The 14292-nt window shown below is 51.1% G+C and overlaps 7 protein-coding genes across 7 annotated transcripts; 4 read left to right on the forward strand and 3 right to left on the reverse strand.

Moving 5' to 3' along the window:
- Positions 1-130: 130 nt before the first annotated feature.
- On the forward strand, positions 131-1413 carry BO97DRAFT_442158 (protein transporter TIM23). The gene is made up of 2 exons (XM_025698234.1): positions 131-929; positions 990-1413. Exons 1-2 carry the CDS (start codon positions 336-338, stop codon positions 1011-1013), a joined length of 618 nt encoding a protein of 205 aa, XP_025553004.1. The 5' UTR covers positions 131-335; the 3' UTR covers positions 1014-1413.
- A 1903-nt stretch (positions 1414-3316) lies between these two features.
- Positions 3317-4918, forward strand: BO97DRAFT_27934 (uncharacterized protein). The gene is made up of 2 exons (XM_025691052.1): positions 3317-3850; positions 3907-4918. The coding sequence occupies exons 1-2, from the start codon at positions 3464-3466 to the stop codon at positions 4762-4764; spliced, it is 1245 nt and encodes a 414-aa protein (XP_025553005.1). The 5' UTR covers positions 3317-3463; the 3' UTR covers positions 4765-4918.
- Positions 4919-5798: 880 nt separating this feature from the next.
- On the forward strand, positions 5799-6412 carry BO97DRAFT_413069 (uncharacterized protein; the record flags this gene model as incomplete). The annotated part of the gene is made up of 2 exons (XM_025696271.1): positions 5799-5980; positions 6079-6412. 2 exons carry the CDS (start codon positions 5799-5801, stop codon positions 6410-6412), a joined length of 516 nt encoding a protein of 171 aa, XP_025553006.1.
- Positions 6413-7033: 621 nt separating this feature from the next.
- On the reverse strand, positions 7034-7558 carry BO97DRAFT_423236 (uncharacterized protein; the record flags this gene model as incomplete). Its single annotated transcript, XM_025696865.1, has 2 exons — positions 7034-7351; positions 7394-7558. 2 exons carry the CDS (start codon positions 7556-7558, stop codon positions 7034-7036), a joined length of 483 nt encoding a protein of 160 aa, XP_025553007.1.
- A 434-nt stretch (positions 7559-7992) lies between these two features.
- BO97DRAFT_423237 (uncharacterized protein) lies at positions 7993-8877 on the reverse strand (the record flags this gene model as incomplete). Its single annotated transcript, XM_025696866.1, has 4 exons — positions 7993-8314; positions 8399-8409; positions 8462-8613; positions 8667-8877. The coding sequence occupies 4 exons, from the start codon at positions 8875-8877 to the stop codon at positions 7993-7995; spliced, it is 696 nt and encodes a 231-aa protein (XP_025553008.1).
- Positions 8878-9568: 691 nt separating this feature from the next.
- On the forward strand, positions 9569-10132 carry BO97DRAFT_423238 (uncharacterized protein; the record flags this gene model as incomplete). Its single annotated transcript, XM_025696867.1, has 1 exon — positions 9569-10132. One exon carries the CDS (start codon positions 9569-9571, stop codon positions 10130-10132), a length of 564 nt encoding a protein of 187 aa, XP_025553009.1.
- A 450-nt stretch (positions 10133-10582) lies between these two features.
- BO97DRAFT_404646 (uncharacterized protein) lies at positions 10583-11546 on the reverse strand. The gene has a single exon (XM_025695001.1). It carries the CDS (start codon positions 11342-11344, stop codon positions 10838-10840), a length of 507 nt encoding a protein of 168 aa, XP_025553010.1. The 5' UTR covers positions 11345-11546; the 3' UTR covers positions 10583-10837.
- Positions 11547-14292: the final 2746 nt, after the last annotated feature.

Raw genomic sequence — 14292 nt, forward strand, 5'->3', positions numbered from 1 at the left:
CTTCTTGTGGATTTTCGAGAGCGGGTCTCCGAAAGGGGTTAGTGTCGGCCAAACGATGTTCCGTTGACGCCTTCCGCCGGCGAAACTCGCAAGAAACTAAGCAAAGGTTGAATTCTGTCACGCCGAGTCACGGGGCTGAAGTTTTTGTTCTCCGAGACCTTAACAAACTTGAAGTTAGAAGTGTCAGAGCTCAGTCCATCTTCGCGACAAGACCTTCCCACCCTCCCAGCAAGTGCCCGCTGGCCAGTGAATTTCCGTTTCCTTTCCTTCATCTCCTTCTTCTCTTCTTTTTCTCTCTTGTATTCTATTATAATATCTCTCAATCCTCCTTCAAAATGTCCATTTGGGATTCGCTCAGTGGTCGCAAACAGGACAAGGGTCCCGGCGCCTTCGACCCTACGACTGCGCAAGATGCTACCTCCTTCCTCTCCGAAGTCGCCATTCCCGATCCTACCCAGCTTCATCCCCTCGCTGGCCTGAATCAAGATACCCTCGACTACATTTCCCTCGAAGATTCCGCCCTAGACCAGCTCCCCGGTGACCGGTCGGTGCTGCCCTCGCGCGGATGGTCGGACGATCTGTGTTACGGAACTGGAACCACCTATCTTGCCGGGTTGACTATTGGAGGTGCGTGGGGTCTGGCTGAGGGCCTTAGGAAGACGCCGGTAACGGCACCCCCGAAGATCCGCCTTAACGGTGTCCTGAACTCGATCACGAGAAGAGGTCCTTTCCTCGGTAACTCCGCAGGTGTGGTGGCTATGGTATACAATGGACTCAACTCGGGTCTCGGATACGCGCGTGGCAAGCACGACGCGGCCAACAGCATTGTCGCTGGAGCTTTGAGTGGAATGGTGTTCAAGAGTACCCGGGGACTGAAGCCCATGCTGATCTCCGGCGGCATTGTGGCGGGTGTCGCAGGATCTTGGGCCGTACGTGCTTCCCCAGGCCTCTTCCGTGTCTTTACGTTCAGATTGCTAACACTCCCATAGGTGGCAAGGAAGACATTCCTGTAAATGCCCGGCCAGTCTAGTCCGTTGTATTTTAGCACTCGAACCGAACCGACGGCCTTCAACCGATGTTGCGTTCGAGATCCCATATGATGTGTATGGCTTGTTTCACCAAAGCGGGAGAGGTTGATTTGTTGCTTCAATTTCGATATGTCCACGTTGTATTAGAACGGTTGTTTTTTTATTTCTCCTTCTGTCTTACAGATCTCTTCCCTCTGGCGCACAAAGCATCTTTCTCGCATTATCCATGGTTTGGACCGGCATGGAAATGGATTTCTGTTAACTTTCTGTACATATAACGGTCTCCTGGGTTTGTGGTTCTTGCGGGCGAAACTGTTGCAGGTTTCATTTCGTCATATCAAGCAACCTTAATGTTAGTTCACAATGAAATGAACTGGACTAATAGCTATCACAACTAATGCTAAGGTTTCCACGCGTAGGTGCACAGCTCATCAATGATTGCTTTCCCGCGGCTTCCTCGCTTCCCCTTGACATGACATGGGTAAGTCAAGGTGGTCTCGTGCACCGTATGCCTCAGGCGCCAAGGGCTTTACCTGATATCGACAAGCAGTGCTATCGAGCTTGCAGTTCAATTACTACATGAAGCTGGGGTGAGGTTATTTGCATTGCAGCCTTGAGAAGAGAAACGCCCAAATCCGTGTGGAAAAATGCCTTGCCAGATGAACCTAGGTTTGAGACTCAACCCTGCGGTGGGATTTATGGTGACCTTCAGTTGATAAAATGATGCTGGGTAATCCGAGGGAATGGTCAATTCGTTTTAGTTCTCTATGAAACCTTTTTTGCCCTTTCATCTGCCAGATCACTTAGTCCTGTCTTGCCTCACACAAACTTTGCATATACGATTATCACAGAGACTTGTTTGTAGACTCCAGTATCTGCCACGGTATCTACCTCAAATCTCGACCCGAAGCTCTGAACACTACAATCATATTCACATCTCTACATCCCCATCGCCAGAATGACTTTGTTCAACTTTCAAGGACGCGAACATGTCGTCGACCGTCGCATATTCGAGATTCTCATCCAGGTAGCTCTCGAAGAAGGCGAGTCCCTAGCTCAGGTGCCAGGTTTTCCGTTTTTCTTTTGTGGAGGCCAGGGCCGGGGATAAAATCGACAAAGAGACCAAGCACGAGAGCCCATTGTGGTGCGCTATAATGTGAAAGTCGACTATTAAGAGCCGGAAGATGACCCTATTGAAGCCAGAGAGTTTGCGAGGAACCACTCACTGCTCTTACGAGATGGAGGTGATCAAGAAATTCTCTGTGGCCGGCAATGGTCCCAAGTACTTGGGCCACAAGGGCCAGAAACAGGTTGACTCCAAGCCGTAGTCGGACCTTTCCATACGATTTATCGTCATGCAAGATGCTCCATGATATGACCTCGAAGAGATATGTGATGAGTTGACCCTCCCGGTTCTAGTATGAGGCGAGGCACGCAGTCGAATGTATGACCTTCTGAGCGATATAGCACTTTCATGCCTTCCAACCTTTCAAGATCATAGTTTTGATGCAATGTATTTGGAAGGTGAATTGAGGTGTGATCTCAAGCCATTTATCCTTTGATAGACCTAGATAATGCTGGGGATTGGATGCGAGGCTTGGCGCGGGGCGGCGCTGGAGGAGGACTTACTCTTTTGGGAAACTCCACAGGGTCGCCGGGAGTCCCGGGCCAGAGTTCGTTTCCGTCAAGAATAGTTAGGCAACAACAACTTCGATTCACTTGAAGGAATCCTCCAGTTACTTATTGTGGTGAACAATACAATGATGTCTTAGTCCATGGACCAGTCACATCGCGTGGAGGAAACTGGATCGCATCAAACCGTGACTTGCCACTTCATGCCAAGATGTTTGTCTCTATATTTGGTATGGTTAATTTGATTGATACGAAGAGCCATCCCGCCCTGATTCTGTCTCTATCTACACATGACAGACTCGATACACTTGAACCGGATCTGATCATATCTGTCAGAGCTTGCAGTCTCTAGATGGATAAGTTTTCCCCTTGATCGAACCCTGCCAGACCCACGAGGTCTTGTAGCAGATGTCAGTCACGTCGTTGACCCTCTCCGACTACTATCTCCAACACGTTGCGAATGTAGGTCAATGAGAAAGACGGTACAGCACACAACTGAACGATTCTAGGGGCCTGAAAATTGTCAACCTATTGACCCAGGCTGGCAGTGCAAGGTGTATGAGTCCACCGTTGGTCGATCGACAGCAAGCAAAATGCCCTAAGTGGATCTTCTTTAGGCCGTAGGCCTATGAAACCACATACTCCGCAATCCGTACCCTGGACCCTGATCCAGCTTCGCTTTGCTCCTGATGGAGCATGCTCCGACTATTTTTTCATCCATCCACTGGGCAATATAACTGGAAAACATCTAATATAAAACTAGCCATGGCAGCTGCTAGGGGTCTTTTCCCGATCCCATCAAAATGGGTCTTGGAAGAATCATCAACTCGCTCTTTACGTATGTGTCTACGCGCCGACTGACGGTTTTAGCTTTGGTTATACTTGCCTGGCTTCTGTGCTCTCTCCATCCTAGTCTCGATCTTTATGCGAATCAACAAGCACTCAAGGAGCCTCGCGAGGACGAGTACAAGGCTCGGTTTCTCTACACTTCCTCTTTCCGACGCAACCCTGACCTTGAATATGAGAGACGACTTGCGAACGCTCTGCAGGAGCTGGAGCGGGCTGTGCTGGAACGGCATAAGGGAAACAGTGTGGCGGAGGACAGGATATGGCAGATAGCGAAGGACGCAAGTCAACGGGGGCCGGATTCGATCTACCTTCAGGAAAGGAACCCCGGATGGGCGTACACCGTGAGTACTCCGTTGGAATCACCGGTATCGCAACCAGCTAAAGCGACGACGGTCAGTTAGTGAGCGATGCGGAAGCTTCCAAATTTGTGGCCGACAAGTTCTCGGCCATTCCCGAAATCGCCCAAGTATACGAGTCGTATCCTTATCATGTTCTGCGAGCAGATCTCCTCCGCTACCTTCTTCTCTATTACTACGGAGGCTTCTATGCCGACATGGATATCTATCCCGCGCGGCCCATCAACGAGTGCCCGGCCCTACAGTCAATCCCGAAACCTACTGTGGACGATCCGATGCACAGTGGCAATGTGTCATTGGTGGTGGGAGTCGAACTGGACGAGCCCTACGCCTCTCCCAAAACCATGCGCTTCTGGCATTGGACCCGAAGCTACGGATTAATCCAGTATACGATGTACGCGCCTCGACGTTTCAGCCCACTGCTCCGCGAGATCATTGTTCGATGTCTGTCGCACTCTCGGCAATACAATCAGCAGCACGGCGGGATCCTAGGCAGATTCAGTTACAACAAGAACGCTATTTTAGGGATCACCGGCCCCGATGTCCTCACCGATGCTATTCTCGACGCTCTGTCCTCATCGCTCCCTGCCTCCCACCCGTTCGTCCAGAAGTCTGTGGGTGTTGATCAGGACATCGGTGATCTGATTTCATCTGAGGGGAAGATCCAGAGACGGGTCACATGGGCTCCCTTTCACGATCTCAGCGAGCCTATCTGCGCCGACGCCACTGAATCTATCCCTGGGACACCCATGGGAGGGCTTTGCGTGGTGCCTATCAGTGTATGGGGAAACGGGCAGCGACACAGCAAGGCAGAGGGTTTCAACAGTCCACACGCATGTCTCAATCATCGCTTCGGCGGTTCTTGGAAGAAGGGTTGGCGCGAGCGTCTATTTGGATGATAGAAATGATGATGCACATACAGATTTACACATAACAAAAAAGTTCCTTCGGTGCTACAACCACTTTTCATGTCCATTATGATTATTGACCCCTTCGACTTGTTTCGAGTATCGGTCTGACGTGCAATCCATGTTGAATAGTTGTAGCTTACGCTCTTGTTGGGCTACAGCCCCCGCATCTTGCTACCTCGGTCTCAGTTCTCTGGCGTCGTTCTTTCTCATCTTTACATTCCACCAAGCATAATGAACCAACTCTCTATCTCCTTGCATAGCGCATTTACGTTATCATAGAGCCTCCAGTCAAATGCATGTATGAGGGTCCAAGGCTACCCAATCAAAGACTGGCCAGTACGAACCTATCAGAATGCACCAAGTGCCAGAGACACCTCAGCAAACAGACATCTCCCCATGTTCTCCAAGGCTTGCTGTACCATCATGAAACTCCAATGAAATTCCTACCCATGGAAAATAATTCCTGTCTTACGCGATTGTGTTCATCATTCATATACAATGATGTAAGCACTGTGAAAGCTGATTGAGCTCGCAGGCGCAGAGTAAGACGACAATGGACAGAAGTCTACTGTCACGGACCGCAGGAACAACAACCGTTGGCCAGGTCGCAGCGACGTTATACATCACGGTTTCAGCGTATGATCTGTTCGTGTGTCTTCAATCGGCTCGTTTGAACCCCGCTCTTCGACGTTTCAAAATCAACTGAGCCTCAATATGCACGATCCATGTCCTTCACCAATGATTCGATACTCCAGATCGGATCGATTCAGTCCGGCCACGGGTACGGAGTACTCTCTATCACATCTGTGTATCCGACCATCAAAGGGAACGTGAATCCGACATCGAATACGAGAATCAGAAGAAACAACTCCATGTCGCCCTCAAGAGAAAATATATAAGACGAGCGTGAACTACACATCTTAAACTCTCCCCTATCCTTCACTATCCACAACGAGGCAGGCCCAGGCCAACTCCCCTATCTCAAGCCTAATTCACTCATACCCTCAACAAAAGCAACAAAAATGAAGTTCCTCATCCTGGTCACCGTACTCCTCGCCCCCCTCGTCTCCGCCGCCGATATCTGCCGGACCTCCAGAGACAACTGCGAGGGAACCCGAGTGTGCTGCAACGGGATCCACGAGGGCCAATGCTGCAACCTGGGCGCCACCGTCCGTCATATCCGGTACACGCTGCCTGCCGACAGGTGAGTTGTCTCAACTTTCCCCCGAAAATGGTACTGGGTACTGGAGGAAGAGCGGAAAGAGCTAGATGTAATGATGATCATGACGATGATGGCTACAGTCGCGGTCGATCCTGGACCGGAAACAGCTGCCAGGGCGAAGTACGCACTTTCCCCAATCGCCATGCTGGCACGAGCTGCCACAGGCCGGCAAATCCTGGTGGTCGGTCGGGCAAGTGGCTCCGCGGGCTGGGGAGTGCCGACGAGGAAGAGGGGGATGTCGTGGTCGAGGCGCACCACTCCTGTGCGGAGCCGAATACTCTCTACTATGAGGGAGAGGATGGACTGGAGGAGAGCGCGGCGCTCCCCGGTCATTTGAGCGCCGATGAGGTTTTGGAGGCGTTGGAGAGAGGGGTTAGTGTCAAGACCTTGATTATTCAGGAGATCAGGGAGTAGATGGTCTTTCGTGGGGCTATGGGGTTGCTTGAGTTGAGGTAGAGCCTTGGGTTGTGTTGGCCAAATTGTATACTTTCTTTCTAGGAGCATCTGCGCTGATCTTGTCAACACCTCCAACTGTCCCAATAAATCCCGCGCTGGTATTGTAGTTGAATCTACGTTCTTTCTGTATCGCGAAGTGCAGGTGTTGCCAGCCCACCATACGTTCTCTGGACAAGCCCTGAAAAGTTATCTCATTATGAGGAGCATTCCAGGGACCTAATCCCATTCTAAAAACCAACGACAGCAAGGAGTTCACATAGCAATAATCGGACATCGCTCCCCGCCCATCACGTCCAACCAGCCCAGTGTAAAGTTCCCGGTCTCTTTCCTCACAGCCCATACCTTCTGCGCCACCTTTGCAGCCGTGGCGAACGAAGAAACCGAGGTCTGACGTCCAGCATCCGACAACCACCCCAACAATTCTTCCTGTAGAGGCGGGTCGACCGCCTCGCACGCTGCAACGAAGCAAGGCCACAACAAACAGCGACTATGAGGACCATCTCCCGCGCTCAACTCGTCACACCTGTGCACAACCCCAAGGATTCTCCAGACAGTATACTGAAGCATCAGCGCATTGATCTACTGGACCCGTCGGTAATAGAACAGTATGAGGCTCTGGTGCACGGCGAGGGCCATATACTCGCTTGCATTGCGCCCGGTCTCCTCGCCGTTAGTCTGTCCTGTGCCCTCCTCTCGCATGGAGACATCAGAGCTCGTCGGTTTCCAAGAGAGAATCTGCTGTTCAACGACCTTGGCCCGAGAGTTCAGGTGCATGAGGATGTCGGCGTTGAGAAATGTGTCGCGGTGCAGGAGCTCTTGCTCGTTGACCATCGTCTGCGAAAGCAGGCCCATCAATGATTCAGGGATCAGGTAGATCTCCGGGAAGAGCGACTCGCGCTACTGGCCCATGATCTCGAGGTGGATGTTGTTGTGGCCGACTTCGTTGCTTTTGGTGATGTTGGTCTTGAGGTCTGTGTCTGTGCTGAGATCGGCGATGCGAAAGCTCTGCAGAGACTGGAAGGAGGACTCGACGGAGAGAAAGGTTAAGCTGGATCGCTGCGGGCATACGCTGACCATGGCGCAGCCGCACGTGCTTTCCGCCATGATGTGCAGGTATGCATAGATATGGTGCAGCGTGCGGACTTTGGGCGACTTGTGCGGTTTGGGTAGGCCTCGTTTGCGGATTAGGCATTATGCTCCAATCAGGAGGATTTGGGCATCAGTATGGCGTTCGCTGAGAATCTGGAGGATGGGTGAGCATGGCTGTTTTAGAATGGACGAAGTGAAAATGAGAAGAAGAATGTACCTCAAGCATCACCAGTGACAGTAGGGCCATGAGAAGTTCTTTGTACTTTGGTCGTTGAGCGCCCTTCACCTCGTCTGCTAGGGCAAGTTCCAGTCGCTGTTTGGCCGCCTTTTGATACAATTGACCTTATTTCTCCCATATGGTTGGATACTCAGCACGAGCCACGATATGAAGGCTACTCACAGAGAGTAGCGAATAGAAGAGAGACGGGCTTGTATGAGTAGGAATCTGCTCATTTGAGAGTCCGGCAAATGTTCTCAAAGCCACTGGCAGATGGATTCTCCGCCACAGACATTTTCGGACGCTTTTGAGCGGAAACGAAGAAGAAACTATACGATCCTTGAAATGGCGCAGCAGTTCGGGCGCACCCGGAGGGATCAGCTTGCAGGCACTCGAAGTCGAGTGTGATATCAGAGAAAGTGGCGAATGTTCCTTCGGCAGAAGTGTAGTGGGAGTCGACATATTGAAAGCAAGGGCTGGCATCGACATGTCCATCGCTGAAGGGGACGCTATTCGCATCATCATCATCGTTCAGGGTGAGCTCACAACATGGCCTGCTAGGCTTAGGTCAAACTTCGCAGTCAATCAGTGTCCCAAGCCGGCCATGACATATCCCATCCTTGCTGTGAGGTTCTTACAACGCCTGCAGCTGGGTCGAATCAGTCCTTCTCGGCAGTTGCTACTGAGTGGATATCCAGAACATTAAACAGTCCCTGGAACAAGTTTGAGTTAGGTGATAGAGCTGTTGCTGTGCAGGACTTGGTCTTTCGGTCCAAGTAGGCCAAGGCAGCACTCGTGCTTCGCTTGCCCAGGCTGTCAACAATACTCTGTGTCACTGAATCTTGCTCATCAACTATCACCAGGTGAGACATGGTTAGACTGACTCAGAAAGAAGTCTGACTGTACCTGAGAACAATGGCCGGCGGAAGATGCGCTCCTCCGTCTCCTCGTTTTGCGGACTCTCGGTACCTTGACTCCATTTGAGTTGACATGTATAGCCAGGGCAGACCAGACCACCGATCTGCCACAGCTGGCACCGCGGACGAGCTTCATCGCATTTCAAGTGACGCATACGGCAGGCGCCGCAGCCTGTAAGAGCATGGTTGCGTGTTGCCATGACACGTGGTTATAGTAGTATCAAATTTTGCGATGGTGAACAAGAAAAGCTTGGGTCAAAGGCAAGTTCTCCTGAGGAAAGAGTGGCGATGGTTTGTCATCCATTCAGGGGGTAGATCAGTCACTCTCTTATGATAAAATGTCCCAACCAGTGCTTTTGATAGCCTGCGATGCTAACGCATCTTCTTTAGGGACGTAAGAAAGGGTATGAATGTATGTATACAAGTTTGTCTGTCCCCGTAACCTAGTGCATAGTCTGAGAGATAGTGCGTTTGAGTCCAAGTGATAAGAATTTCTCCTTATTGTCTGCAAAGCCCAGACAGAATGGTCGTAATGAACAAGATCGCTTCTCGCGGGATGAGGAAAGGCACGGTCGAAGCGTTGTGGTGTTGGAATGAGCAGACCGAGACCTGCTTGAGGGGTCCTCCGTGAAATAATCGGGAGTGCCTTCCTACTTTTCATTGCGGCCGAATGTGGTTGGTGATTTGACGGAAGTGGAACAATTCTCTTTTTTTCAGGATATCCCGAATGCCCTAACTGGTATGAGCAGGAAACCAGCCTTAGGAGTGTCATACAGAGTGAAAAAGCCCTGTTATAAAATGGTCATGGCGAACACTTCGACGGGATCAGCAGACTTCTAAGTACATCGTTCTCTAGCAGTTGTTTCTGAACCACATCTTTTTTTGGCCAACATGTCGACCAGCAGCTATCCCACCACTCCTCGTCAGAGCCACTACAATGTGGTCCTCATAGGGGGCGCTACCAGCGGGGCATCAATTGCCTGGCATCTGAGCAACAACCCTGACTTCAATGAGTCGGTTCTGGTCATTGGACGGGACCCTTCGCTTGAGTACTCCGCAATTAAGGCGAGCAACAATTGCATGCAACAGCAGTTCGCAGCCAAGGTCAATAAAGAGATTGCACAATACGCGGCGGAGTTTGTCAAGCGCTTCGATGCTAGCTTTGTTCCCGACCCCTGCGTGCCCGGAGTGGCGGTCATGGCGGGCACCAAACTCTCGGTCGAGGCTCGACGACGCTACACGTACATCTTCCCCGTGAACGAGCCCCTTCCGCAAGACTTGCCCTTGACTATTGATCCGTCCGGGGTTCATTTCCGATCGTACGCCGCGAATGACTATCTCGTGGGCTGTCCGCCCATCGGGCCGGATGTTGCGGTGGACGTGGACGACTTCAGCTTTGCGGAAGACGCGTGTGAAAAGAAGATCCTACCAATCATCACTCTCCAGATCCCTTAGTTCTCGATAGCTCGGGTGATCAATTCGTGGATGGGACACTATGAAATCAACATCTTTGACCGTAAAGCCATCGTCGGCCCGTACAATAGCATGAGGAACTTATATTTCTGTGCAGGTTTCTCCGGGCATGGAAGTCAGCAGGTCCCGGCGTGTGGGCGTGCAGTGGCTGAGCTGATCACTTACGGTGCATTCAAGACGTTAGATTTGAGCGTGCTGTCGTACTCGCGCATGCCCGAAGGGAGACCGTTGACGGAGCGGGCTATGATCCGACTCTCTGAGCTGAGTGAGGCATGCTTGATGCGGGTCGGGGATGTGGGAGGACTGCCACAAATAGATCAAGTGTATTTACCCAGCATGCATCACAAGGAAGACACGTGCCTGGGGAGGTCTAGCATTTTGCTAGGGCCTCTCCTCTAACAATTCAAATTCAAGCGGCGGAATGGCAGGCTCTATCGCATGAACAGAAACTGTACTCTACTTGAAGAACCAGAAACGTCGAATATAGCCACAAAGTCCACTTGTACTCAAATCATTTACCTACTTCAGCCGACGTCACATCCCCCGACCATAACAGTGTACTGTACAGTACATCAACACCGAGGCCGAACTCATTCCCTCCATTTCGATAGGAAGTCCTTCATATTCTTACAGTATGACCGACCTCAGCCCAAACCCCCTTTCCACGCTGATTCTCCCCAGTTCCTCCTACAGCAACCCTCCACCGATGACACCAGCAACCAACAACGCAACCACCCCAACAGCCTTCTTACTGACCCTCGCAACAATCCCCGCCCCGCTGGTCGAGCTCGCCGACGCACTGGACCCGGTCCCAGTCCCCGAACTCTTCCCCTTCTTGGTCGAAGTCGACGTCGACGTGGCCGTCGCCACGATCGTTCCGGCCCCGGTCGTGGGGACACTGCCTGTGGCAGTAGCGTTGGCGTTGGTGTTGCACCAGACCTCGCCGGCTTCGGAGGCTTTGATGAGACACTCGGCCAGGGTGCCAATGGTCTGGCCGTCCGCGAGACAGTAGTAGTCGCAGCTGTCGTAGGAGACGACGTCGGCGGAGCCGCAGCAGCTGGTCATAATGGCCGAGTTGTTGCCGGTCATGGGCATGGCGCAGGCGGCGTCTTTGACGGGGATATCGTACAGCTTCTGGTGGCAGGTTGAGGTGGCGCTTGCCGCTGTGGTGGTGGCGGTGGTGGTCAAAGACATTGTGGATGATAGGTAAGTAGTGAGAGTGTTCTTGGTGGAGAGTCTTAATTATCTTGATTCAACGTCTGGATGAACGAGTGTAAGAATGAGATGATGGTAAAAAGAGTGTTGGGTGGTGAGATGTGGTCGTTAGGGTCGCGTTACTTATACGGAAGATTGCCTGGAAGGGAACCTCTGTAGAATACTTAGCCCGGTGGATGGCTAAGCGGAAGTTAGGCGAATTGACCGCTGCGACTGGCCCCAGATGCATAAATACTGACTCCACTGCAGACCCTCTGTCTGGTCCAAGGGACCAGTTACCTTCGGAGTGTATCCATTTCTTCTAATTATGGGCCTGCGAAGCCAGCCGATCCCGTCTTTTGGGACTTGGCTCGGCATCAAGTCATGGAGTATAGGCTGTCTGATGGCTGTGCTGGGACTACCCTACATCCTTCAAGCAATCTTATCCTAATACCCATCCTTATGCAGAGGTTTCAGATGACGCGTCTTTTCTTTTACAGGTAATCATTTGAATAGCCTCGTCCATCGTCAACGGCTAGTCCAATATGCTCAAGCTAACAGTATCATGATGCAAAGTCATGTGGAGGCTGAGCAGAGCCTTACTTAGGCACAGGTTGAACACCTTCGAATGACCCTAATATCTACGTCGCACCCCATAGAGTCGATATTCTGGCACGCAGAATCATCTCCAGTTTGTCGATCAGTAGACAGACTCGCTGTACACTGAGTATCATACCAGAAGGCCTTACTAATATGAATGGCTCAATAATCGCCCCTATACAGGCCTTCCAGACAAACCAACCCAGACTCAAGCGGCGACACCGCCTCAGACAAAGAGGAAGGTATAGCGATTCCGGCATCTTGGTAGCAAAGCTTTATTTCGTGCCCAGGAAATGAGGCTATAACTTTTCCCAGAGTTCAGTGGCCACCGGTAAGGCGAAAGAGCATCCTTGGCTTCGCTTAGCAGGCCGCCAAGATCTATAGGCCAGTAAAGCCATGGATTCATTCTTTCTTCGCTAACGATAGAGTCGGGAGCCAGGACACAGCCACTGCTGGGATGATATTCTTGTACGGCTTTAAATAGGATGGCTGAGCTATTGATAGTGGTACTGTGAAAGATGAAAGCGGGTCTGGCGGTTAAGAATTGAAGACGGGGCCGATGAAAGGTCGATTCAAGGTCCGGGTGGAGAGCCCGGGTAAAGTTTATTCAGACCAATACCTTGGATATTGCTGGATTACTTCCTGCATCAGTCAGGAGATCAGGTGTGATACTGCGCAATGAGCTCACTGTCCTTGGTACCCCTATCTGTAAATGCAAATGATTGCTTTTCGTGATGAAGCCTTGCCAAGTGATATGAATGAGTTCTCCTGCTGGAGTTGTCTGGTTAGCGATTATCTTGTATATCATCATTAGGAGATCGTGGAACACCATTAACTCTAAGCTTTTTTTAGGTGGATATGTCAATACATGGAGTATTTGAAAGAATGTAAACCCTATAAGTCCAGATGCTGCCTATCCTTTTTCAATGTTGCTCTTTCTTCATTACCTTTTAGTCCTGTCCAGCCACGCGAGTATTGATGCCAAAGATCAAATGACGGAGTCGATGGTGCTTGGACTCGATAAACTGATGCGGAAGGAAGCAGGGCTCGTTTGACCGCAGATGATACCTCTTGCAGAAAACTGACCATATGGTATCCCTTGAGTCAAAATAACCGACCCGTGCCCCCAATCCTGCAGCCGAGTCCTTATTGAAGACATCCATATCAAGACTACTAAGAAGTGGCTAGGTGAATCAAGCCTACAAAGTGCTTCTATTGTTCGCAACGGTGAGAGCAGACGGTAAGCCTTTTCCCCGCCCGCGCGCCGAGACGCTCTGCGGAAGAAGCCTCCGTATCCCATCGCATCACAACCAATTCCCTGGACACGAACCACTCGGTACTGTACCTCGCACCTCAATTGAGGGCACCACAATGGGAGCGCGATCTTATCGCTCGGGGTCGCACCGAACCTGGATCCCCCGAACGGAGGCGCCGAATCATATTGTTCCCACTTTTTGGGACGACTACTGAACTCGCTAATGCTTGTCTGCAATGGTCTGAAGAGAGGGTGGAAAAGATTGGGAATATCTTGCGCAAAGCGAGCCCATCAGAGCCCAGTTGATAATTACTACTCCCTCGATGCGCGGTCCGCCCTCATTCTCTCTTGACCCTGGAATTCCAAGGGTCGTCTCAATTTCAAGGTCTAAGTGCGATTCGGTTCATCGGTTGGCTGTGGATCAGATGGTTGATCGGTATGGTTTAGATATGTCATTTCAAATAATACCATCGAGATACCCTCATCCGACGCGCCTCAGATCCGTCAGACGATCTTGCAGGGCATTCTGCCGAATTAGGCGATCGATGTCATCACGGTTGAATAGGTCTTCGACGCGTTTATTCGGTCCGGACCGGCTGTATACTAGATTCCGTTGAGCAATGGGTCGATGGGATGGATTAGAAATTGATATCAATCCATGAGATCAAAGCACATCAAACAATCTGGACGGGTCCGAAATTCTTCCATTAGCAAACCAATGCTAGATGGGAGAGTGACCCTAGCAATTCTGCAAGGGACAAGAGCCCAGCGCTCGGAAACCTGCATCGGCGAAATTACCAGGGGGCACGAAGGGAATAGGCTGCCATTTCTTCAAGGAAGAGCAAGCCACAAGGCGTGATGCATGCATGCAGTGCTGCGTGATCACAGGGGGCACAGTAGCGCTGATGCCTCTGTACTACTGCATCATGCACATTGTCCCGAAACAGGTAATTAGACTTGTGAACTTGGAACCTTTGATCTGTTTCCCATTCTGTGACATCATCACCAGATATGTTTGTCTGTTGTCCAGATCGGGAGTGAAGATGGAGTCGAAACGGCGGTCTGTTCGCTGTCGAAAGTGTTGGGACTCGAC

The sequence above is a fragment of the Aspergillus homomorphus genome (genome assembly GCF_003184865.1).
Source record: "Aspergillus homomorphus CBS 101889 unplaced genomic scaffold BO97scaffold_11, whole genome shotgun sequence".
Lineage (NCBI taxonomy): Eukaryota > Fungi > Ascomycota > Eurotiomycetes > Eurotiales > Aspergillaceae > Aspergillus > Aspergillus homomorphus.

Excerpts from the sequence above, each read along its gene's own strand:
- BO97DRAFT_27934 (XM_025691052.1), top strand. The coding sequence starts at position 3,464 with ATGGGTCTTGGAAGAATCATCAACTCGCTCTTTACGTATGTGTCTACG. Across the intron at positions 3,851-3,906 it reads ACCCCGGATGGGCGTACACC|TTAGTGAGCGATGCGGAAGC; the intron begins GTGAGTACTCCG and ends GACGACGGTCAG.
- BO97DRAFT_404646 (XM_025695001.1), bottom strand. The coding sequence starts at position 11,344 with ATGTCTTTGACCACCACCGCCACCACCACAGCGGCAAGCGCCACCTCA.
- BO97DRAFT_442158 (XM_025698234.1), top strand. The coding sequence starts at position 336 with ATGTCCATTTGGGATTCGCTCAGTGGTCGCAAACAGGACAAGGGTCCC. Across the intron at positions 930-989 it reads GTGTCGCAGGATCTTGGGCC|GTGGCAAGGAAGACATTCCT; the intron begins GTACGTGCTTCC and ends ACACTCCCATAG.